Here is a 25,498-nt window from a genome sequence, read left to right as displayed (position 1 = left end):
CCTCCACCTCACCCCTCCACCTCACCTCAACCCTTCACTCCACCTCACCCCTCCACTCCACCTCACCCCTCCACTCCACCTCACCCCTCCACCTCACCTCAACCTTCCACTCCACATCACCCCTCCACCTCACCTCAACCCTCCACTCCACCTCAACCCTTCACTCCACCTCACCCCTCCACTCCACCTCACCTCACCCCTCCACTCCACCTCACCCCTCCACTCCACCTCACCCCTCCACTCCACTTCACCCCTCCACCTCACCTCAACCCTCCACTCCACCTCACCCCTCCACTCCACCTCACCCCTCCACTCCACCTCACCTCAACCCTCCACTCCACATCACCCCTCCACCTCACCTCACCCCTCCACTCCACCGCAACCCTCCACTCCACATCACCCCCTCCACTCCACCTCAACCAGATTTGAAGCTTTCGTGACTGCAAGGATTCGCACTCTTAGTTTTTTCGGTAAAGTCACGTAGGTAAAAAAATGAAATTAAAATTAATAAAAAATAAAATCAAATCACACAAGGTGCTTGTGCACAAGCATGTCCACGTATACGTACATCTCGTGCTCGTTTAGCCCCCCCCCTTCCAATACGTTCCATTCATTGGCTACCACATTCTGATAAGCCCCCCCCTTTCCTCCCCCTTAACTTGTATTTAAGAACTTGCATCTTGGAATCCCTGCCTCACTTGATGCAGCAAATCTGGCTGTGACGGTCCCAGCTGATGACGGAGACTTGTGTTGCCTCCGAAACGTCGTGATTTTTATTATTTTATTTTTATTTCATATTTTACCTACGTGACTTTACCGAAAAAACTAAGAGTATGAGTATCCACCTCAACCCTCCACTCCACCTCAACCCTCCACTCCACCTCAGCCCCTCCACTCCACCTCACCCCTCCACTCCACCTCACCCCTCCACTCCACCTCACCCCTCCACCTCACCCCTCCACCCCACCTCAGCCCCTCCACTCCACCTCACCCCTCCACTCCACCTCACCCCTCCACTCCACCCCACCTCACCCCTCCACTCCACCTCACCCCTCCACTCCACCTCACCCCTCCACCCCACCCCCCACCTCACCCCTCCACCTCACCCCTCCACTCCACCTCACCCCTCCACTCCACCTCACCCCTCCACTCCACCTCAACCCTCCACTCCACCTCAGTCCCTCCACTCCACCTCACCCCTCCACCTCGCCCCTCCACTCCACTCCACCTCACCCCTCCACCTCGCCCCTCCACTCCACCTCGCCCTCCACTCCACTCAACCTCACCCCTCCACCTCGCCCCTCTCTCACCTCGCCCCTCCACTCCACCTCACCCCTCCACTCCACCTCACCCCTCCACCTCGCCCCTGCACTCCACCTCGCCCCTCCACTCCACTCAACCTCGCCCCTCCACTCCACCTCGCCCCTCCACTCCACCTCACCCCGCCACTCCACCTCAACCCTCCACTCCACCTCGCCCCTCCCTCCACTCCACCTCACCCTCCACCTCACCCCTCAACTCCACCTCACCCCTCCACTCCACCCTTCCACTCCATTCCACCTCACCCCCACCCCTCCCCCCACCTCACCCCTCCACCTCACCCCTTCACTCCACCTCACCTCTCCACTCCACCTCACCCCCCATCCCCACCTCACCCCTCCACCCCCCTCAGCCCCTCCACTCCACCTCACCCCTCCACTCCACCTCACCCCTCCACCCCACCTCACCCCTCCACTCCACCTCACCCCCTCCTCCCCTCACCCCTCCACTCCACCTCACCCCTCCACCCACCTCAGCCCCTCCACTCCACCTCATCCCTCAACCTCACCCCTCCACTCCACCTCACCCCCTCCACTCCACCTCAGCCCCTCCACTCCACCTCACCCCTCCACTCCACCTCACCCCTCCACCTCACCCCTCTACTCCACCTCACTCCTCCACTCCACCTCACCCCTCCACTCCACCTCAGCTCAATCAACCCCCACCCACCTCGCCACCCGGCCAAACCTGTTCTCTTTTCTTGTGCGCTCAGTTGCGTTACAGATAAACAAACAAAGCATACTATTACACAAACTAGAGAGAGCGAGATAACACCATCTTAAATGCATGATAGCAAACCACTAGAGATATACATTTATAATTAATTCAGGGTTTTGCAAACTCCGGTCCGGCGACCCACATCTTTCCGCGTTTACAAATTTTCTTCGCATTTAAAATATAAATCAACCTGTTCCACGCTGCACTGGCCCAATGATTCTTAAACACGTCCCACGTGACGAGCTACGCAATCAAGGCTGTCTGCATCACGTGGTACACGATACAGTCCTCTTACTCGCACACTTGAGATCTCAATCTTGATTTCAAACCGGCTCTCTATTAACGCAGACGGCGTGAATTCCGAGCGCAGCACGTGACATGTGTTGAACAATCATCGGGCGTGTGCAGCGTGGAACGAGTCAATTCGTAAACGCGGGCAAGACGTAGCATGGTTAGCATGGTGGATGGCGAGGGCTGGAGTTTGGAAACCCTGACTTAATTGATAATTTATTATATTTTAATTCCAGAAATACATTTACATCAACCTGAACAAGTTAAGTCTTCATAGCGCCAATCCCCATAATAGTTAATTGACACTTAACCAATTAACGCGTAACTAAAATCAAAATAGCATTAAAATTCCAGCTTCATTACCAACACAATACACCGTAATGTAAGCGAGGAAATCATACTTTCACCGACCGATAAATAGATTCACCGTATGAAACGAATCTAACCTAACAATCCCAACCAATCAGTCAGTAACCAACTCTAAATCATTAAACCGATGCACATGCATGGCTGGCCTGATGACATTACGGGCCTCTTATTGAGTAACTGAACCTGGGTGTTCACTCCGGCGAGAGCAGACATCGTTCCAACGGCCGATGGATATTGGGTTGTAATCTCCAGCGAAACGTCGTAAAATTGTCAAAACCCGATGCTTGCTTTGAAACATTCTGGTTTGCTGATAAAACAATTCGGTTGGCATATTTGTCCACCTGACAAATAGATTTGAACCCAAAAGTAACTACAGTAATTATGAATCAATATAAAATATTTAAATATTGCTACAGTTAACGGATTTATGTTGGGACAATAGAGTTTTGCATTCATGACAAAAACTAATTTTGTTTAATGAAAATATATGAAAAGTAAATTATTTTAAACAATTCCATGAAGGAACCACCTTATTTCCAACCAAATAAGCTTCACAGTAACCAACGATTTTTTTTATTTTATACCCCAGCAAAGATCAGCCCTAAAATAGTGAGAATTTGCTTGTGATGGGGCATTATTTTGAAATTGCCAACTATATAAAGTAACCTGTTTTTATATTAACTACTCATAGCAATTGGTAATGGTAAAACATCCTCTAAAACCAGGACATGATAAATGAATCCCATGATGCTTCAACTGAAATCCCCCGTTTGGTATTAACACGTTCCTTCGGAGTGGGCAGGTAGGAACTTGATTGGACAGCGCATTCGTGCACGACAGACAGACAAATAATCCCTGGTGGGCAGTGTGGAACCTGTTGTTCCTACCTGTATACGTGTAGTGGTAGGAACCTCCTGGTTCCACTAGCCCAGGGGTCGGCAACCAAAATAACAAGAAGAGCCATTTCTTTCCAATTCGGTACAAAATTCAGTATTTCAAGAGCCGCAATGCATCTGTGTACATACTGTACTCACGTACATATCGTCAAGAAGCAGCCCGTAAAGAGCCACATGCGGCTCCGGAGCCGTAGGTTGCCGACCCCTGCACTAGCCCATAGGAGATTATTGTGCCCGTCCGTCATGCTTCCAAAAATAGGAGGGGTGGGGCTGGGTGGAGAGGGGAGGGGCTGGGTGGGGAGGGGCTGGGTGGGGAGGGTGGGGAGGGGCTGGGTGGGGAGGGGCTGGGTGGAGAGGGTGGGGAGGGGCTGGGTGGAGAGGGTGGGGCTGGGTGGGGGGTGGAAGGGGTGGGACTGGTCACCCCGTGGCGCCCTTATATCAACGTTTAACCTACTCTCGCCGTCTTGTGCCCTCGGGCATATTTGCGGAATACACCACGCCGCCGTTGACCCTGGCCATTGACCGAGCAACCCAACGTTCCTACCAGCTCCCTCCGCAGGAATGTGTTATAAGGGCACCACGGAGTGACCAGCCCCTCCCCACCCAGCCCCTCCCCACCCAGCCCCTCCCCACCCAGCCCCTCCCCACCCAGCCCCTCCCTCCCCACACAGCCCCTCCCCTCTCCACCCAGCCCCACCCCTCCCAGCCCCCACCCCCTCCCCATATGCATGACAGACAAATAATCCCTGGTGGGCAGTGTGGAACCTGTTGTTCCTACCTGTAAAACAGGTGTGTCTCGCTCAACAAGCCCTCTTTTTTCACTATAACGGGCATTTCATTACTTCAGACCAATTTGTTCGCAAAACGAGCAAAATGTTCACTTAGCGAGTGGAGACCGATCAATCAGGCAGGGGGCGCACCATTTACGGCCTTCGGCCTAAGAAAGTTACGAAAAAAATTGCACACGAACGACGCATCCACACAAGCACCCGATGCTCCGTTTTGAAGTTTTAAAATGAAACATCTTTGAATTGTATTATGTTTTGAATAGATAATTTTATTTCTTCATTAAAAGCTTAAATCATTTTACATCTGGAAGACTTCATTTAAAACAACATTTTGTGTGAATTTTCTCTCGTCGTTAAGTAGATGGCCTTGCTGGGGGTTCGGTTCGATGCGGACTTTGACTTGTTTGGGATTGCGGGATCGAGATAAGGCGACATACAGCTGCTGGCCGTGTGAGAAGACCGCCGTCTGCCGATCTATTCCAACCGTAATCGAACATCTGTCCCTGAGCCTCCGTCGTTCATGCAGGGGGCGCGTAGGTTTGCAGTGCCCCCTGCATGAAAACGACGGAAAATGCAGCATTCATCACAGATCAAGTTGTGCGCTTATATAAGAGTATTACTTTATTTTAAATTTACAATTCGTATTTCTCACGTTAAAAAGTTGTTCAAGAGTGGAAAATTGGTGGGGCTGAAACGTGTCTGCTCAGCTTTTAACATGAGAGTCAATGGGAAAACAGTGATCGTGTAAGGAGTTTTCGCTTACCGAGCAATTTTAGCAAAACGCATTTCGCTCGTTATGCAAGACACACCTGTAACACAAACTACAGGCGTATGTATGCTGGACTTCTTTCACACCGTACGTAGTAGCCTACCGTGCTAATCACAGGTATTTGCCACGCAGACATCTGTGTGGCGCACATACAGTGATGAGGTGTGCACAAAACGTCACCCTACTAATCGCATCACGTTAAACGCAGCAGCGTGTAGGGTTTGCACAGCTAACCCACTGAGTGCCCCCCGCCCCCACTGCGATAAAACCATCATGCTATTTATACAAGGCGACGCGTGGAGGGCAGAGGGCCTGTAATAATAATTAATCATCGATGATATCCACACCAGCTGGCACGCCGAGAGGGTGAGACCTTATATAACGGATGCCGCTGTCCGATGGCGAATGCCCTCCTCCTTCAAAGCGTGGTCCGGTCATTTTATCTGCCACACGTGACTCCCATTACGCGGCACCATGGCTGTTGATTGACAGGTAAATGAGCCACACGCACCCAGGGCCCTTGATGATAATTTGCTCTTTAATGAGTTTGAGCATTTGCCCTGAAACGGTGTGCCTCATTCACTCTGTGCGCTGTGCAAATCGCCTTTTAAGACGCTGAGTGCTGCTACACTGGCGAGATCATTGGCGCCCGAACACAAGGCAGGCGGGTTAGCGGTCAACTTCGCGTACGCAGCAACTGGCTTAAAATACAAGTGCGGCGTTAATGGGGAGTGAAAGTTATCATCAGGCACCCAGTGTTACTAAGGTGGACTTTAGCTTGCCCTCCTTACACATGGTTGGTGATGGGAGATAGACACGGTGATCCAATGTGTCGGTATTATTGCACTGATGTCCAGCGAACCTGCCCCTTCCTTCTCAACAAGTGATTGAATAGTGTGAACACGATGGATCCTTTTCTTACAGAGGAAGCGTTAAAATGTTGAGTACGCGTATCAAGCCCGGTGGGAGATGTGCAGAGGATTTAAAACGGAACGTTGTTTCCTCTATAATTTATCCGTGTTATGGGGTATCTACACATTGATGAGCCTGTACAGTACTGTACCGTATAGTGAACACCCAAGGGTGCAGAGTAAATTGCCTTACTGGGTCTTGCATGTCAAATGACAAATTACAGGGCAGCTCTGAAAACTGTGCATTTCCATCTGGTACCCGGAGCATTAAATGAGCAAAAAAATGCACAATTCAGTAATCAACTTCATGGGCCATAATTTTCATGAAAACTGACATCATAGACCCCCCCACACCATTGTCATCGTGAAAACACAACGGCCAGCGACAAAGCTCGTTCATCGTTCTCGCACGACGGGGCGCCACTGCCACAAATAACCATCACCGCCGTAGTCGCAACGCAGCTACCCCGCCACTGCACTGATCACCACATCGCCTCCACCCATTGTCAATCTGCATCACATCTCTGCCGGGACACGATCAACAACGCATCAGGAAATCAGCGCCAGCGCTCTCATACCCAACACATCACTGGCAATGCCACCGCTCCTACCGACACAATGATTCTCACCACCACCACCACCACCACGCCATACTCATCACCACCACCTCCAGCATCAAAGGCAAAGATCCGCCGTATAGCCTGTGACAGACTGTTGGGGCAAGTGCTGTTAGCGAGCATCTATGAAGGCCGACACGGCACACGAGGGGGTAGGTGGCCAGCACCACGCCCGGCCGCCTTTAGCTCCCTCGTGGCGATGTTTACACACCACACCAGGTACTCATTTGAGGCTGAGTCAACCTAGGGGAGGCCCAGGACCGATTCAGATCATCGTCACTGGTGTTGGTGGCCGTGAGCGGGAATCGAACTGGGATCGCCGGGTTCGTCGCGCAGCGCGCTAACCGCTGCGCCACCGCTCCCCACTCCTCCAACACCACCAATTCGCCCGAGCCATCATTATCCGACACGACATCTGAATGAGTTATCATCGCCACTGGCCATCATAACAGCCGTGCACATCCATCACCGTCTCTCCATCACATCACCACATCCATCGCCGGGCGAACATTCACTGCGACACCACCGTCACCACCCACGAGCCCCGGGCCCAGCGCTTACTCTGCGTATCCCGTGGCCCAGGGCATCTTGCGGCCGCCCTCCCTGGGGATGAGGATGGGCCGCACGAGGTGGTCCGCGGAGCACTCCGCCTCGTCCGCGCTCAGGTTGAGGAACTCTGGGCGCGAGTAGGGGAAGCGCACGGGCAGCGCCTCGGCACCGTCCGCGCCGTGTCCACCTCCTCCTCCTCCTCCACCACCTCCACCTCCTCCTCCTCCACTGTCAGCCGAGCCCGGCAGCATCCCCCCCACCATGCTCGCCACGGCGTTGCGCACTCGGCTCAGCATGGTCCGATCTCTGGTGTGTCTCTCTGTCTCTGTGTGTCTCTCTCCGTGTCTCTGTGTCTCTCTGTCTCTCTCTGTCTCTCTCTGTCTCTGCGTCTCTCTCTCCGTGTCTCTCTCTGTCTCTCTCTGTCTCTGCGTCTCTCTGTCTGTGTCTCTCTCCGTGTCTCTGTGTCTCTCTGTGTCTCTCTCTGTCTCTCTCTGTCTCTCTCTGCGTCTCTCTGCGTCTCTCTGTCTGTGTCTCTCTCTCCGTGTCTCTCCGTGTCTCTCTGTCTCTGCGTCTCTCTGTCTGTGTGTCTCTCTGCGTGTCTCTGCTCAGGCTGCGTGTGCGCCTGCGCCGGCTCTCGATGCGCGCTCTCTGCGCCGGCTCCTGCAGGGCCCGTCCCCGCTCCTTCGGCACTTGTCGATCTCTCCCGCCAGGCCGGTGCGTCAACGGCTCCTGCTCGATCCGCCCGGCTCCCTCCCTCCCTCCCTGCCTGCCTCCCTCGGGGTCACTTCGCCTCCTGCGCGTCCACGTCGACCGCTCCGGGTGGAGCCGCAGCCCCTGCCAGGTGTCCCCGGGCAGGTGTCCCCGGGCAGAGGGAGACGCGGAGGGAGACGCGGCGGGGTTCGGGAGCGACCTCTCTGCCCGCCCGTGGCCGTGCGGGCAGACGCAGCGAGCGGGGAGAGGGATCAGCTGTGGGGCGGGGAGACGCGGCGACGGGGGGGCCCAATACGGAGCGGGCACTGTGACACTGCGGGGGGGGAGGGAGATGGAGCCCCCCCGGAACAGACTCACGCTGCTGCTGGCGGAGACCCGGCACGGGCACGGGCTGGGGCGTGCGCTGCTGCTGCTGTGGGGGGGGGGGCGCGACCCGAGTGGCCAACACGAGACCTGGTCGCTGGAGGCGGGGCCTGGAGGCACGAGGGCGGGGCTAGAGGGTCTGGAGGCGGGGCTGTGGGAATGGGGGCGGGGCTGTGGGAATGGGGGCGGGGCTGTGGGAATGGGGGCGGGGCTGTGGGAATGGGGGCGGAGCTCTAAGGCGGGATGGGTCCCCCCAGCGCCATGGGGGCTAAAGGCGGGGCTAGAGGCGGGGCTAGAGGCGGGGCTAGAGGCGGGGCAATGGGGGGTAGGGGCGGGGCTAGAGGCGGGGCTAGAGGCGGGGCTAGAGGCGGGGCCAGGTGGAACAAGGGCGGGGCCTGGACTGTAAGGCGGGGCAATGGGGGGTAGGGGCGGGGCAATGGGGGGTAGGGGCGGGGCAATGGGAGTAGGGACGGGGTAATGAGGGGTAGGGGCGGGGTAATGAGGGGTAGGGGTGGGGTAATGAGGGGTAGGGGCGGGGCAATGGGGGTAGGGGCGGGGCAATGGGGGTAGGGGCGGGGCAATGGGGGGTAGGGGCGGGGCAATGGGAGTAGGGGCGGGGTAATGAAGGGTAGGGGCGGGGCAATGGGGGGTAGGGGCGGGGCAATGGGGGGTAGGGGCGGGGCAATGGGAGTAGGGGCGGGGTAATGAGGGGTAGGGGCGGGGTAATGAGGGGTAGGGGTGGGGTAATGAGGGGTAGGGGCGGGGCAATGGGGGTAGGGGCGGGGCAATGGGGGTAGGGGCGGGGCAATGGGGGTAGGGGCGGGGCAATGGGGGTAGGGGCGGGGTAATGAAGGGTAGGGGCGGGGCAATGGGGGGTAGGGGCGGGGCAATGGGGGGTAGGGGCGGGGCAATGGGGGGTAGGGGCGGGGCAATGGGAGTAGGGGCGGGGTAATGAGGGGTAGGGGCGGGGCAATGGGGGGTAGGGGCGGGGCAATGGGGGGTAGGGGCGGGGCAATGGGGGGTAGGGGCGGGGCAATGGGAGTAGGGGCGGGGTAATGAGGGGTAGGGGCGGGGTAATGAGGGGTAGGGGCGGGGCAATGGGGGTAGGGGCGGGGCAATGGGGGTAGGGGCGGGGCAATGGGGGTAGGGGCGGGGCAATGGGGGTAGGGGCGGGGTAATGAAGGGTAGGGGCGGGGCAATGGGGGGTAGGGGCGGGGCAATGGGGGGTAGGGGCGGGGCAATGAGGGGTAGGGGCGGGGCAATGGGGGTAGGGGCGGGGCAATGGGGGTAGGGGCGGGGTAATGAAGGGTAGGGGCGGGGCAATGGGGGGTAGGGGCGGGGCAATGAGGGGTAGGGGCGGGGCAATGGGGGTAGGGGCGGGGCAATGGGGGTAGGGGCGGGGTAATGAAGGGTAGGGGCGGGGCAATGGGGGGTAGGGGCGGGGCAATGAGGGGTAGGGGCGGGGCAATGGGGATAGGGGTGGGGCAATGGGGGGTAGGGGCGGTGCAATGGGGGTAGGGGCGGGGCAATGGGGGTAGGGGCGGGGCAATGGGGGGTAGGGGCGAGGCAATGGGGGTAGGGGCGGGGCAATGGGGGGAGGGGCGGGGCAATGGGGGTAGGGGCGGGGCAATGGGGGGTAGGGGCGGGGCAATGGGGGTAGGGGCGGGGCAATGGGGGGTAGGGGCGGTGCAATGGGGGTAGGGGCGGGGCAATGGCGTGCACACACACACACGTGGCGTGCACACACACACACGTGGCGTGTGTACACACACACACGTGGCGTGTGCACACACACACACGTGGCGTGTGTACACACACACACGTGGCGTGCACACACACACGTGGCGTGCAGACACACACACGCTACGTGTGTACACACACACACGTAGGGTGTGTACACACACACACGTGGCGTGCACACACACACACGCTACGTGTGTGTGTACACACACACACACGTGGCTTGTGTACACACACACACACACGCGTGGCGTGTACACACACACACACACGTGGCGTGCACACACACACACGTGGTGCGTGTACACACACACACGTAGCGTGTACACACACACACGTGGCGTGTACACACACAGGCGCCGTGCTTCTCTTACACGTCCCAGGCTCCCTTCTCAGAGTACACAGCTTCAGCGGTATCGGCTCGGTAAAGTTCTAAGCAAACGCTGGGCCGGTTTCAACGCACAGGGTCTCATCAGTAGCCAAGCTTGCTTGAACCAATGCTGGTGAATGCACTTCCAGAATGTCATGGGCAATGACCCTCTCTCTCTCAGACGAGGCTCCTTGTTAGACCAAAAAATGCTATAACACACAACACAATAATCAGCGTCATTGTGCAGAATATAAGTAAACAACTTCTTGGTTCTTTCGGTAAAGTCACGTAGAAGGGAAATAATCAAATGATAAAAGAAAGAACCAAGAAGATGAATCCCTGCAGTCACGAAAGCTTTACATCGAAATAAGCAAACAAGCTCAGCAGACAAGACGGATTGTCTGCGAGTTATGTTGAATCTTGACTTAAAGCTTTCGTGACTGCAGGGATTCATATTCTTGGGTCTTTCGGTAAAGTCACGTCACAATATTTCATTTGAACCGATCTACGTGCCGTCTTTTAAAGATAAGCTGTTACCATCGTGAGAAGTGACCTTGAAGAGAAAGAGTGATTTCTCTTCATAGTTGCTGAGTAGAGATAGAAATGTCCAAAACACCAAGAGCAAATCTGTGGCTGTATGACCAAAGCTTCATTCATCAGAATAGAGCAATTCGAATTTTCTTTCGTGAATTCGCGATTTTATGAATGTCCACTTAGTGCCCTCTGGTGGCCTCATATGGTTACTGTTGCCGTAATTGCATTGCGTTCAAAGTGCAATGTTGTTCTTGAAAAAAATATATGAATATGTTTTATTACCCTTTATGTCAATAAAACAGGTGTTAATATGTTCAAACACCAAATAGAAAGATTTTTCAAGGAATCAACTCTACATTAACCACACGTGCTTGTAGTGAACATGCAAACAAAAACATGCTCTGGTAATATATTTTGTTTTGTTTGCATGTAAAAATATTATTTTTTCTTCATAATTTGATACTGGCCAAAAAATATCCCATGATAATGTTATTCTTAAGATCGACCATGCGACCCTCCCTGTGTCATCTCTCGCCTGCTTTTCCAGCCACTTGACTGTCACCACCAGAAATGATGGCCTCGTCCGTCTATTCCCGTGGTGTCATTTGCCGTGGCATTTCCCTTCCGAGTCAGAATCAGAATATTTGTTTCGACTGGAGGAATCCGATGAGCTACAAAGCTCGTTTTGTCTCACAGATGTCGAGTCGGGGCGGGTCAGAGTGTTACGACAATAAATAACACAAACACACGATAGCAGTGCAAAGTATGGGAAAGGTAAACAATAACGTCCAAATATATACAAATACAACTAAACTATTTGTTTCATCTTACCAGGTAAAGACCAAGTGATACCATTATCAGATATTAAAGTTCAAGGGTATTGCGACCTGGACCACCAATATGACAAAGCAATGAAATAAAATAAAGTACAGCAGAGAAGCAAATATGAATAAGAGCAACGACAACCAAATAGAAATCAGATCGAGGACAACCAAATAGAAATCAGATCGAGGATAAACTGCTTACAGAAACAAATACGAGACAAACATACATTCATATTAAATCATAAACATTTTCTGAAAGTTAGCTGGGAGAAAAAAAAACCTTTATACCACTCATTACACAATTATTTATAGAAGCATTGAACATATTTAAGGGCAGTATAGCCCTAATTAAACAGATAAAGAAACGGATTGTTAAATAGAATTGCTGATGAAGCTATCATACAGAATAGACAATTTAGCATCAAATTGTAATTAAGGTGTATAAGTATTCTATTTTTGGATACTTGTATGTATCAAGGCCGTAGCCATGGAGTCAACATTGGGGGGGACCAAATCTTCCAGAGTGTCTGGGGGTCCCAACCCAGAAAAATATTTAAATTGAATAACTGATTTCCTGCCTAAAATATGAAAAAATTCACTAACACATGGGATGGACTTTTTATTTATATTTTACAATAATGTCTAAAAGTGTATTGTATTACATTGCTCTGTTTTTACTTTTTTACCATTTCTTGTTTCATTGTATGTGTAAAGTAGTAACTCGGCGGGAGACGTCTTGACGGGTAGCACACTCTTTATTTTCACCAACTTGTAGTTACACGGATGACTAACACCCACTTCGTTGCACGGGTGACTAACACCCACTTAGCTACTCGGGTGACTCACACCCACTCAGCTACACGGGTGACTAACACCCACTTCGTCTCACGGGTGACTGACACCCACTTAGTTACTCGGGTGACTCACACCCACTCAGCTACACGGGTGACTAACACCCACTTCGTTGCACGGGTGACTGACACCCACTTAGCTACTCGGGTGACTCACACCCACTCAGCTACATGGGTGACTAACACCCACTCAGCTACACGGGTGACAAACACCCACTCAGCTATACTGACACGGGCTCTTACGCCCCGTAGCCTTCCGGGACACACCCAGCCGGGGGTGCCCGTCTCGGCTCTGGGTACCACCGTCCCGACCCACACGGGCGTCGGACTACGGGTCCCCCAGTCTCGGCTCCGAGCCACACAGGGCCCCGGTCCTCACAAGGACGGCGGGACTAGGGGTCTCGGGCCACTACCTCCTCCACCCCGTCTTCGGTCTTTAACTGGTTAACACTGACCACGAGTGCTCTTGCGCGTCTCCCTTTATACCCCTCCTGCGGACGTCGCTGAGAGCACCCACTTATCTGACCAATCACTGCGCACTCGCTACGATCCTCTTTTCCCAGCTTGTGTGAGCGCGCCTTACCACCGGCGCGCGCGTCCATGCCACGCCCACACCGCGTGCCCAACCCCGCGCCCCGTGATCCATCACTGTCGGCGCACGTCAATACCACCACTACATCTGTAATAGCAGAGATTAGGGATTAATAAAGTGCAACCATCACCACAATCATATAAACATAAATCTATGTATTCATTTATATGAAGACAAGTCCAGATATTGTGGCCAAGGTTGATCAAATTGTTGTTTTTATTTACATAGCATAGCAATTATTATTTTGTATAGAAATATATTGGGGGGACATTTTGAGCATATTTGAATATTGAGGGGGATATGTCCCCCCCAATATAGATTATAATTACGGCCTTGGTATGTATTCAGCTTGGCTCCTTGCAGTGTTCATATACGCGTCTGTGTATTTATATCTGCGTGTGTCAAGTGCAGTGTATAGCTGTTAGCGCGCTGCGCTACGAACCTGGCGACCCGGGTTCGATTTCCGCTCACGGCAAACACCGGTGACGATTATCTGAACCGGTCCTGGCCCTCCCCTAGGTTGGCTCAGCCTCAAATGAGTACCTGGTGCGATGTGTAAACATCGCCACGAGGGAGACAAAGGCGGCCGGGCGTAATGTTGGCATCCCACCCTCTCGTGTGCCGTGCCGGCCTTTATAGGTGCTCGCTAACAGCACTTGCCCCTAAAGTCTGTTAATTCTATACGGGAGATCTTTGTCTTTTTTGTTTATATGAGCATCGTGTGAGACTCATCCACAGCCCCTATTATCTGTGGTGTCGAGGGCGTTGTCAACGTGAGCACTCTCAGCAGATGCCTCGTCGCATTTCGATCTGAGTCCGCTTGTTTGGTTTAAAAGAATCCTTCCAAACTCACCAATCACACTCAACTGTCTCGGACGTGTAAATCTGTCTCTGTGGGAGAGAGAGATCACCGTTGGATAAAGATGTCCTGTAAATTGGAATTTGTTTTGCTTTGTTGTTATGCTAACCCGGAACCCTCAAAAACATCAATCTTTGATGAAAAACACATTTAATAACTTCACAGCGATAGCATCTCATACCCGGCTGTAACTAGATAACTAAACACAATAAGATCAGGGAATCATACATGAGTCCTAAATATTATAATAAATGTCCCTGTTTCTTTATTTTCATATTTATTTCCAGGAATATTGAAGTGTTGTGTATGCACACTCAAAGGCGAATAAATGTGTCCTGTGAATTGCTAAGAAGTGTGGTATCTACTACTGTATTGTTATTTTGGTCGAGCCTTCCAATGTGTATCGCATGCAATCTCTTCCCACCCCATCCGACTGTGAAATGTGTGGAAATCCTGCCAGAGGAAAATGTGACGGCTTACTGCAATCAACGTGCCACGTCACGGACATCCAGGGCTTACAAAATCGTCAACGGACGGCACAAACACTGCCTCTTGATCGTGAGTACGGCACTGACGTCGTCTGGCAAGCGAACACAACGGGATTCTCAAACTCCTGCGTCCGTTCCAAGGTATTTCTCATCCACCGCGCATTGCAGGATTGTGAATGTTATGACCTGTGTTGACTCTGCCACCACTTGGCTTGTGATTGTGTGACATTGTGGTTACTGGGCGTCTATGTGTTTCCTTTGGAATGTCATAAGATGTATATCACGTAACTTCTGTCAGCAGTCACGTAAACAGGTAATTGCAGACCTGCACCTTTATCTTTGTTGAGATATAAGGATGTGCTTTAGCATGGGTGTTGCCTTTAAAAAAAATCCATCGTAACTTCTTTTGGTAGTTTTTGGGGGCAGAGCACATTGACTCGAGTTGCCTTCCGTGACACAGTCCCTGTGACATCTGCGCAGTGGGCAGAGCTAGAGCGAGGTAAATCACCCAATACATTAATGTGGTCAATGTCACGAGAGATAGTCGCATATTGTGGTGGGTGAAACCAGCGCTGCAAAATGAAATCGGCAACACACTGAGTAACAGAGCACGCTGCAAATGTGAATCATTTCGTCACGTTAAATTAGGCTGATAGAAACAGTATCGCTGTGAAATTGGCCCAGAAAATCTCATTGCCAGTATGAAGTTGTATATTTTTAGAACACATTTCGAGTGTGAACGTCCCAGATCGAAGCGTAAAGTTGATTACATTTCATATGAATCAGCTGGTGTTCCATTTGCCTTTTACGTAAATGTTTGAGGCCAAACCCAGTGAGATGCTTTTACGAATGTCGATTGGGACCATATCCGATGGAGGGTCTTGGGGAGTGGCGTCTCGGTGCGGTCACATCACACGCCGTGTGTGTTGTGCGTGACGCACGTGGACTGTTTTACACGCTCGCGCACGTGGCCTGCAGCCCACACCGATGACTCTAATTCTGCACATTCTCTGCCACCCTCCGGGCCCCATTAGGGCCCTCTCCTTAGGGGGAACTCTGTTCGAGAAAGCGTCAGACTTTCCGTTTGGTGCCCCGAGTGTCGTGCCCCTCCCCTTGTATAGCTACTGTACACATGTACTGTACACATGAAAGGCGCAGTGCTGATGATGTACGAATGTATGCTGAATTTCTTGCGCACCGTACGTAGACAACCGTGCTAATCGGAGGTGCCTAAGACAGGCAGGCATTCAAGGGAAGAGGATGGGATAAAGTCACTCTGATTGCTTTCGCGTGAGACAAACTCACCCGCAATGCGCCCAATGTCGTCAAATCTCAGGAGCTGAGCTCAGTGCTCGTATGGGCGACCGTCTTGCGCAGAGCAGGTGTCGCCATGTGGCCAGGTTAGCAGCAGACGGAAGCGCAAAATGGCAGTAGATGCGGATACCTGATACACAAATGGAACATTAAAAACACTCTCCGGCAGTGTGCAAATGTGTGGGTCACCCTGAACAGACCGTGCAACGTGTAGCGACGCAATGCCCCCCCCCCCATCCACAAATACGAAGGAGACATCACGGCGATAGAATTCCGCTGCTCCTGACGCCTTAATCTTGGCTTGATCCACCTGAGTGTGAAATGGTGGTTGTTTCTGTGCGTCGACATCGACCATACGGATAAGGAAGTGCAACATGAAGATTGTTTTGCTTCATTGTGATCCCAAGTTCAGCACGCGGTTCTGCCGTCACCAACCCCCAAGGTGAAGTATGGGCTCGTAACCGCCACGGCCGACATGGCACGGGGAGGCCCTCATCCAGCTGTGGACTGACAAAGGGGCTCTACTCTACGTTTATACATGACGTACATTTCAGCTCTACAGTGTTTGCATCTTAATATTGATAAGCCACACACTGTGAATGGCTATCGAGTTCTTGATTTTTTTTCTGGCATTGAAGAAACATTTTTGATTTTCCTGCCAAAGAGTCGGTATTTTTCACGCTGTATTTTTTTTAGTCAAAGCAATTCTGCAGCAATTATGATCGCGACGACGACAACACATGGAAGGTCGTTATGGAAGTTTCAGTGGCCATGTCCATCAACACACCCATCTCCCCACATCTGCTGTACAATCATACACAGCCTGTCCGAGGTATGCACTATGTACATATTCGGCATGACTCTCACACTTCTCACGGCTGCGTGACCAAACCTCAGAGACATTGGGCATTAGAAATTGGCTCTGTACTCTGTAAATGGCAAGCACGCCGAATGTTCCATTCACGCTCTATGCAAACCACGTGAGGAATTCTAGGTGAGATTGCACTACGCTGGCAGTGGTGGGCAGGCACACACACACACACAACAACAACAAACTCAAGTGTTCACAATTATCGTGCTCATGCATGTGCACTCCATGCCTGCTATGTTGCACATTCTCCTCTGAACTCAGAACTGCCTCTTCACTGGCCCACTTGTAACTCGCGTCCTTGAATCGCGCGACTTTTCCCGCACGCATTTTTTTTGACGCCGCACAAATGTATTTCAAATCAACTTTTACCTTGCCTAAAAATTATCACAGCAGTATGGTCCCCCCCCCGCATACGCCTGCAACGCGATCGTGTTTCTTGAGCGGCTCGCCGCCACTCCCAAGGAATCGATCTCGGCGTTACGCAACTCGGCACTTTGGCTCGGAGCCGAGTTGTGAAATCGCGTTCGAGACAGACAGTTTGCCTGGGCACGACGAACCAGATCGTCACAACGACGCCGCGTGCCCGTGTTGGTGATGGAAGGGGGAGCGCCACTCGAGTCTTGCCGTCTTTGCATCCGAAGCCGTCAGATAACGGAGGCTCTCTCTGTGTGTTCCCCACACGAGAGAGAGAGAGATGGGCAGAGAGAGTGGGGGTATCCTACAATAATAGGGACTATGGTCACAATTAACATGGAACTACTTTATTTTATTTTTTTAAAGCATATATTAGTGTTGTGCGGTATATGATAATATTGTCCCTAATATAATTGCTGTCATTGATATTACAATTAATTTGAGCCCTCGTAAATCCACGACTGGATGAAGGCCTCCATACGCTGTGTCATTCGTGGAAGTTCATTGACCATGCTTCACCGAACTGGTTCGTGCGAGTTAGTGAAGGGGTGGGGGGGGCAAAGTCAGGTTTTAGACGCCACTCACCACTGATGTTAGCTGTGACCAGACATCGAACTCAAGCCACAAGGAAATATTCCATTTCAATAAACACGCAACGCTGCCCGAGCGTTGCACGTTTCCCGGGACACAATTTTCAAAGACGGCATTTTAGTTGGTGGCATCACCAAAATAATATACACATGCCACAAATCCTTAACTCGGTAAGGTTGGCAACTATGATTCATATATTGTGGAAAGCAGTCGAGCATCCAGCCGCTTCAATGTCTGTGCCCAAGGCGTTTTCCTGTGCCCAAGGGTGGCAGCGTGCGTGATGCCAGGAGGCACGATCAAGCACTTGCCAGTGGCATACAAAGTATTGCCTGTGACATACTGTGCTGTTAGCGAGTAGCACCTATGAAGGCCGGCACAGCACACGAGGGGGTGGGTGGCCAGAACCACGCCATCGTGGCGATGTTTACACACCGCACCTCATTTGAGGCTGAGTCGACCTAGGGGAGGCCCAGGACCGGTTCAGAAAATCGTCACCCGTGTTGGCCGTGAGCGAGAATCGAACTCGGGCCGCCAGGTTCGTAGCGCAGAGCGCTAACTCCTACACTACCGCTCCCCTGTATGTATGTGCACGTATACATACGCCTACACACAAAGACATACACACAAAGACATACACACAAAGACATACACACAAAGACATACACACAAAGACATGCATACACACGTACAGGCAGCAGGGGGCGGTAGCACACAGCTCGTCCTGGGACGATGAGACGGAGACTTCGTGCCACCCCGAAGCGCACGTGGACGGAGAGGGAGTGCCCGCCCCAGTGTTGACAAGATCGTCTGCAAGATCTCTTGACTCGCGAAATGCTCCACGTGTCGGCCCTTGGCGTTTGCACGAAGACGATATTTTGGCGGCAGGGTGACGCAGTGGTCACACTCGTGCCTCGCAGTAAGAATTGCCTGGGTTCAATTCCCAAAAGGATGCACTTTGTATGCTGTAATACTATTACTGTACTATAAGCATCGGTTTATAGGTGGCTGGGTGGTCAGTGTACTGAGCTGGTACAGATGAGATTCTAGGTTCGGATCCAGAAAGCCGCCTCTGATTAAATTGGTTCTCATATGTAGTGAGTTCATGGTCCATCAAAACTGACTGCACAACAAAAGTAATTCTAGATTTGAAGCTTTCGTGACTGCAAGGATTCATATTCTTAGGTTTTTTCGGTAAAGTCACGTAGGTAAAACATCAAAATTAATTATTTTTATTTTATTTTTATTAATTTTTATGTTTTACCTACGTGAATTTACCGAAAAAACCTAAGAAAACAAAAGTAATGTTTAAAAATGACTTTTTAAAAAACACGCTTTAATGAAATGTACCGTACGAGTAATGGCAGAACTCCACGACTCCAGGAAGTGGCCCCGAAGCTTGCCATAACGTAAGGGGCCGTGGCCAATGACAGCCAACGTCAGTTGAGCGTGGACAATTAGACCCACGCCGAAACACAACATATAAAAATAATGTAAAAAAATATATATTTCATTTTTAATGTTAGAATATAGTATTGTCATCAGTATGACATAAGTATACCAAGTTTGCAATCGATACCACATTGGGAAGTGGGTGAAAATTGAGTTACAAGATTTGAGGATACAACAACAACAACAGACAGAGTGAGTAAATAAAAAGCGTGTAATAATAATAACCAATTGCATTACATTCGTTTCTGCACTTTGTTAGATTCCAGCTCTGGGGATTCAAAAACATATCAGTTTGAATGCCTTCCGATGAGCGTTGCTGTAGGCCCAGTGGCAGACTGGCAGGTCGGGTGAGAACACGTGCTGGGAGGGTCTCCTCTCCGGCACGCAGAGATATCTGAATCGGCGCCTCGCTGCACGAAGCCCAACATAGCACGATCGGGAAAATATATATCCTTTAAATTAAATGAATACGATTTAAGAGACCCGCTTCGGCAAGAATTATTTTACACCTACTATTAAAAGTTTTTGTTCACTTGGCTAAAGAAAACCAAACTCGTGGTGCCTGAGGATAGAGCACTCGCTGGTGAGTCGCGCTTGTCCGCTGGTGGCGGTGAGCGTTGTATTTATTCCCGAGGGCCCACGCTGACCGCGGCGAGGTCAGCTTACTGCCTCATCATCCACCTCGCAATACTACACCTGCGGTGGAAACGGAGCCTCTGCACACCTCGGCTGGGTGGAAGTGCTCACAAACTGGAACGCGTGCGTGTGTAAATTTCGATTTAAATCTTTCGTGACTGCAGGGATTCATATTCTTGGTTCTTTCGGTTAAGTCACGTAGAAGGGAAATAATAAAATAATTAAACATAATAAAATAAAATTCTCACGACGTTTCGGCTACAACGCAAGCAGCCGTCCTCAGGTGAAGAACAGAGCTGTCGGAAAGATAGCTTCTTAATGAACACCACCAAGCTTGGCATCGTATTTTAAGCTGGGTGGGAGGAGGAGAGCGCCTTGACAAAGGAGTTTACATATCAACAGAGGCAGCAGCAGCAGAGGTTCGTGTAAATGCGATTGCGTGTGTGTCTACGCACGTAGAACTGCTGTCGCGCACTGGTGCGTAGCCAATCGTGCCCACCGGAGGTGCGGAGACACCGATCTGCCGAGATTATTTTAGGGGGAGCCTCTCAGCTCGATGTTTTATTCCACAATGCTTCTTTCACCAATACTTGCGGCTCAGAGCGTTGCACATCTGTGTTGCGCCTTTCTTTCTTAAGGCAGAAGACGTGAAAAGAACTCGTTTTGCATATTGTTCAGTGAGTGAACATTTCTATGAAATAAACTGCAACCGTATTTTTTTTACTCAAGTGGAATACATCTTGTGTAAAATTCTAGTTGAATACAATCTAAACAAATCCATTGACGATACCGTAACGATGTCCGCCATCCGCTGGCTAACCATGGGAAACGTCGAGTCTTCCTTCAGCACGGACCTCCCCAGACAATATCTCTGACGCAAACACATTAAGTGCTTTTATTGCCCCCCAAAAATATGTTCGTCATGCCAACACCTGTTCAAATCCCAGCCAAGGAGTAGACAGGTGAGGGCAACAGACAACCCATGGGTAAAGATGTTAACTTTGATAACAAAAAAACACATTGCTGCGTTTCAACATGTATACATTTATGCGTAGAATATAGCAGCCGGCACTATCTTTAGTTTTGATGCGATGTCACACCGCAGGGCGTGGGCGTGTATGTATTTATTTTCTGTTATGCCATGGTGATTTAGGCGATGATTTCCTTTGATTCAAATGAGACGATTCCGGCAACACCTGCGATTTTCCAACAACTTTTATAAGTTTGATTTGTTTCTGTTTGCTGGAAAGGAAGAGGGTGGGGGAATCGGTTCGACTCTTGCCAAGTCGGAACAAAAAAAAATCGACCGAGATTGAAATCGCGACGCTGACAATTTCCAGAGCGAGGATCATTTATTTATACAAACATTTCATGCCTAAAAACAAAGTTAATGCTAAAAGAAACACTATTTCTGTGGAAGTGTTGTTGACTTGAGATTAGAGATAAAGAGGGAGTCGCACAGGAATGACAGTTTATGCTGTGCAAATTTAAACAACAAAAAAATCCCTAACCACTCTTCAAACATCTGAGAATATTTTAGTGATAAAAACGTGCGGATCTCCTAAAGCAAATGTTGCAAGAGTGCCATTGCAGTTTCATCATCAACCTCGGCAAAACTAAAACATACGGTACGTTTCAGTCTTCTTAAAATGCTCTTAATCATGAACATAAGTTGTTTTTGTGAGGTGGCCCATTTAGTTGCTGTTATAAAGTGGAGATATGGTATCATAAAATATTTTTTCAAATAACAAAACAACTACTTTCATGAAGGGTAAAAGTTTAACTTCTTGCGATGCTGGCAAAAAATGGCCTCGACTAAAGGGAGCTGTCAAGAGCCCCTGTAAATGATATTTGGCCTACTCTTCCACACTGGAAATATGTCTTACAATAGGTGGGAATACCTACACTTTAACCCGACCACCTGCCAATGGATTAACTGTGGTGTACACGGTTATACTGCTGGGTGGGCAAAAGTAAGGGAGATTTAAAAACATTTGCACCTTTGTTTCAACCGCAGCCCCTGGAGATCGAACTTGCTAGTGCAGGGTGCTACCCATTCCCCCTCGGCAGCATCCACACAACTTGAACAGTTTGACGCAATGCTGGTAATTGTCCACACTCATTGCACAGAAAGTGCTTGCCACAAACGAGCAACGGTACCTCGCTGATCTCGTCAAGGGGCATAAGCCATCACGGGAACTGCGGCCATCCTCGCAGTAGCGGCTTTTGGCCTTTCATCGAACGAAGGCGGTGGTCACCGCATCGCGCGCTTTTAGATGAGCTTCTGCGGCCGTCTGGAACGCTCTTCTTTCCAATATTTGGAAGCCATTGGACCTATGCACTTTTAAATAATCTCGATTGAAAACTCATTTCTTTATTACAACTTTTTGCGTTTAGTTTGCTGCCCTTCCTCCGCACCTCTGATTATCACGGTTGGCTAAGTACGGTGCGAAAGAAGTCCAACACACGTACATTACGCAAGAGCAGAGACTTGTGGAAATGTTCACAAATTCTCTCACGGGCAAGCTAGCGTTAAGTGGCTCCGAGACTGGTTTCGCAACCAGACCCAACACGATGCTCCCACGTGCTGAAATCAAGCACAGAGAGAGAGGGAGCACGGCGTCCCTCGTCGACTGGACTGCGATGCTTGTGTACTTCCCGGCGAGCCGATGCCATCCTCGCAGTGCTCACAACGATTATTATTATTGGGGGCACATGTGAAGGGGTGTCCTTTGCCATTCCTCTTTGTTGTTTATGATGAATCATTTCCAAATTGTGTCCTCGAACGAAGCCACGATGTGTTCATGATTTTCGCTCCATAAACGGAAATAACTATTTAATGTCCTGCTGTTTATTATCCCTGGCTATGCCAATAGATTGTGTGCGTCTGTTTATGTATTCGATGTGAGAAGCGGCGGTGCTGTTGTAGCGCACCGCACGACGAACCCAGCGACCTGGGATCGATTTCCACTCGTGGCCAAGATCAGTGACGGATATCTGAACCGGTCCTGGGCCTCCCAGAATGAGAATCTAATTATATTCTTAGGTTTTTTCGGTAAAGTCACGTAGGTAAAAAATTAAAATTAATAAAAAGTAAAATTAAATAAAAATAAAAATCACGACGTTTTGGAGGCAACGCAAGCTTCCGTCTTCAGGTGGAACCGTCACAGCCACGACAGCTGTATCAAGTAAATGAGAGATTACTAATATGGTAAGTGTGCCTTTCCGGGCCCTTCCCCCCTCAACCATTATATATTCGGAGTGGTATCTCTTGTAATATCTCATTTACTTGATACAGCTGTCGTGGCTGTGACGGTTCCACCTGAAGACGGAAGCTTGTGTTGCCTCCGAAACGTCGTGATTTATATTTTTATTTTATTTTACTTTTATTAATTTAAATTTTTTACCTACGTGACTTTACCGAAAAAACCTAAGAATATGAATCCTTGCAGTCACGAAAGCTTCAAATCTAGAGAATCTAATTCTTTATTTAGACTGGAGGAATCCGATGAGCGATGAAGCCCTTTTTTCACACTTGTCCGGAAGGCTCAGCCTGAAACGAGGACCTGGTATGGTGTGTAAACATCAGCACTGGGGATACAAAGGTCGTCCGGCATGGTGTTTAGCCCTGTTGTGTGGCCAGCACCGGCATTCATAGTTGCTTGTGAACAGCACTTGCTCCAACAATCTGTTAGTATTCTCGGGGTGTCTTTATCTTTGTGCTTGCCATGTGTCCAATAATCTGGTGAAGCAATGGGTGTGAGCACTTCCCCGCTGTTGACTAATCCCCGTCTATGCCGTGGCGGTGTGTTTCTGCCTGTTGCAAATATCCCGCGGTGCTCGGCTCGGTTGCCTCTCAAATCAAAGCTCCGCTCCGTGTCCCCCGGTGTTTGATCATTCCCGGACACCCGACTGGGCGTGTTCCCGTGGCGTGTGCCCCCCCCCCCCCCGCCTGTCTCACACTGTTGCGCTCATCTTGGGCCATACTCTGACATGCACAAAGAAGACGAAGAATTCCGCAATATTGATTTGAAGCTTTCGTGACTGCAGGAATCCATACTCTTTGGTTCTTTCTCACCTGATGACGGACGCTTGTGTTGCGCCCGAAACGTCGTGATTTATTTTATTTTATACCTTCGTGACTTTACCGAATAAACCAAAGAGAATTAATTCCTCAATATCATCACCTCCATTGGGGGTGGAGGAACATTCTGACATTCCACGTAAAATATCCCCTTGATCCATCACAATTTCTGTTTGAAAAAAGTGCCTTATCAAATCTGGAATCATTTGTCCATTGATCGTATATAATGACACATCTTACAATTAGACTCGTGACATTGTGGGTTTGAAAAAGTATGGTAACTGTTACGGCATGGGGATGCCTTTATTCAGCAGTGGATTGGCAAAGGCCTGTAAATTATTATAATAGAAGATAACGTGCAGCACATTTAACTACTTCCATCGTCTGGCGGATTGTGTTTTCACATTACAAATTCAAAGAATCAATGAATTAACCAATAGTTATATTTGTATTTGTATTGACAGAGGTCTATATGAATGAATTACGACTCAACATGTGTGTGTACAGTATATGCAAGTGCCACTTTAGGCTAGTCACTGTCAGCAAGGCAGGTAAATGATTCGTGGCAGTGGCGTGTAATTACATCATTGACTGAATCGTTCATCCCTTTAATGTTAATTATTGAGGAAGTATCTGTCAATCAGTCGGCCATTTGATCATCGTGCAATTGGGGCCTCCTGTATTTGCCTTGTCTTTAATGCCAGCGGAAGGGGAGCTAATGTGCCAGCGACACGTCACTGGGCAGGGGTCGCCCCGGGCTTAGATGGCCTCTCAGCGGCTCCTGGGTCCATGGGAACAACTGCCGCCTGCCCCAGCGGCATCCGTCGCCTTCCCAACGCGCGGGCATCGGCGCTCGGGCTAGACTCGGGCCAGTCCCAACAAAGACGGCGTTGCTGAACGATTCATCCCGATTCGTTTGAACTCGTTGACAGGCAATTTGAGCTTCGTTGATAAACATTCGAGTTGAAGGGCGCGTGCACTGACAACGGGCCAGTCCCAGAAGCTGAACATTAATACGAATAATTCAAGTGTACAGCATTGTGTTCGTACATATATTCATCTAATAATGAACTGAAAATAAACTCATCTATCGGTGGGAAGTGCCCCTATTATTGCTTTTCAGGAATTGTGATACAGCCACTGTGATATAGTGGCACAGACAGACACACCAGGTGTGCCGTTTTATGACACTGGAGCCACTAATGTGATGTGCTGATGCTGGTTTTGCCAAGGCTCGGATGAAAAGCAATTTAGGGAGCCAACAGGATCAAGAAAAGTGATATGAGTGTTTGTGTGTGAGAGTGTGCTTGTGGGGAGCGGTGGCGCCGTGGTTAGCATGCTGAGCTACAAAACTAGTAACCCGAATTCGACTCTCGCTCACGGCCACCAACACTGGTAACGATTTTGTGAGCCGGTCCTGGGCCTCCCCTAGGTCGACTCGGCCTTAAATTAGTACCTGCTGGGGTGTGTAAATATCACCACTTGGGAGATAAAGGTGGCTGGGCGTGGTGTTGGCCACCCAATTCTTTGTGTGCCGTGCCGACCTTCATAGGTGCTCGCTAACAATACTTGCCCCAACA

General features: G+C 50.4%; 2 protein-coding genes across 2 annotated transcripts in view; one reads left to right on the top strand and one right to left on the bottom strand.

The window, feature by feature from the left end:
* LOC133351796 (protein phosphatase 1H-like) overlaps positions 1 to 8,231 on the bottom strand; it is a 77,324-nt gene extending 69,093 nt beyond the window's left edge. The window contains exon 1 of the mRNA XM_061567330.1: positions 7,240 to 8,231. Coding sequence (XP_061423314.1) covers positions 7,240 to 7,523 — 284 coding nt within the window. The 5' untranslated portion in view covers positions 7,524 to 8,231. The remainder of the gene's footprint in view (positions 1 to 7,239) is intronic.
* A 6,415-nt stretch (positions 8,232 to 14,646) lies between these two features.
* LOC133351719 (semaphorin-3F-like) overlaps positions 14,647 to 25,498 on the top strand; it is a 364,354-nt gene continuing 353,502 nt past the window's right edge. The window contains exon 1 of the mRNA XM_061567144.1: positions 14,647 to 14,700. The gene's annotated coding sequence lies outside the window, so the exon portion shown is untranslated. The remainder of the gene's footprint in view (positions 14,701 to 25,498) is intronic.

This window comes from Lethenteron reissneri, chromosome 38 (assembly GCF_015708825.2).
Source record: "Lethenteron reissneri isolate LAM-NWPU_2019-01 chromosome 38, ASM1570882v1, whole genome shotgun sequence".
NCBI lineage: Eukaryota > Metazoa > Chordata > Hyperoartia > Petromyzontiformes > Petromyzontidae > Lethenteron > Lethenteron reissneri.
This window is presented reverse-complemented; position numbering and strand designations above follow the sequence as displayed.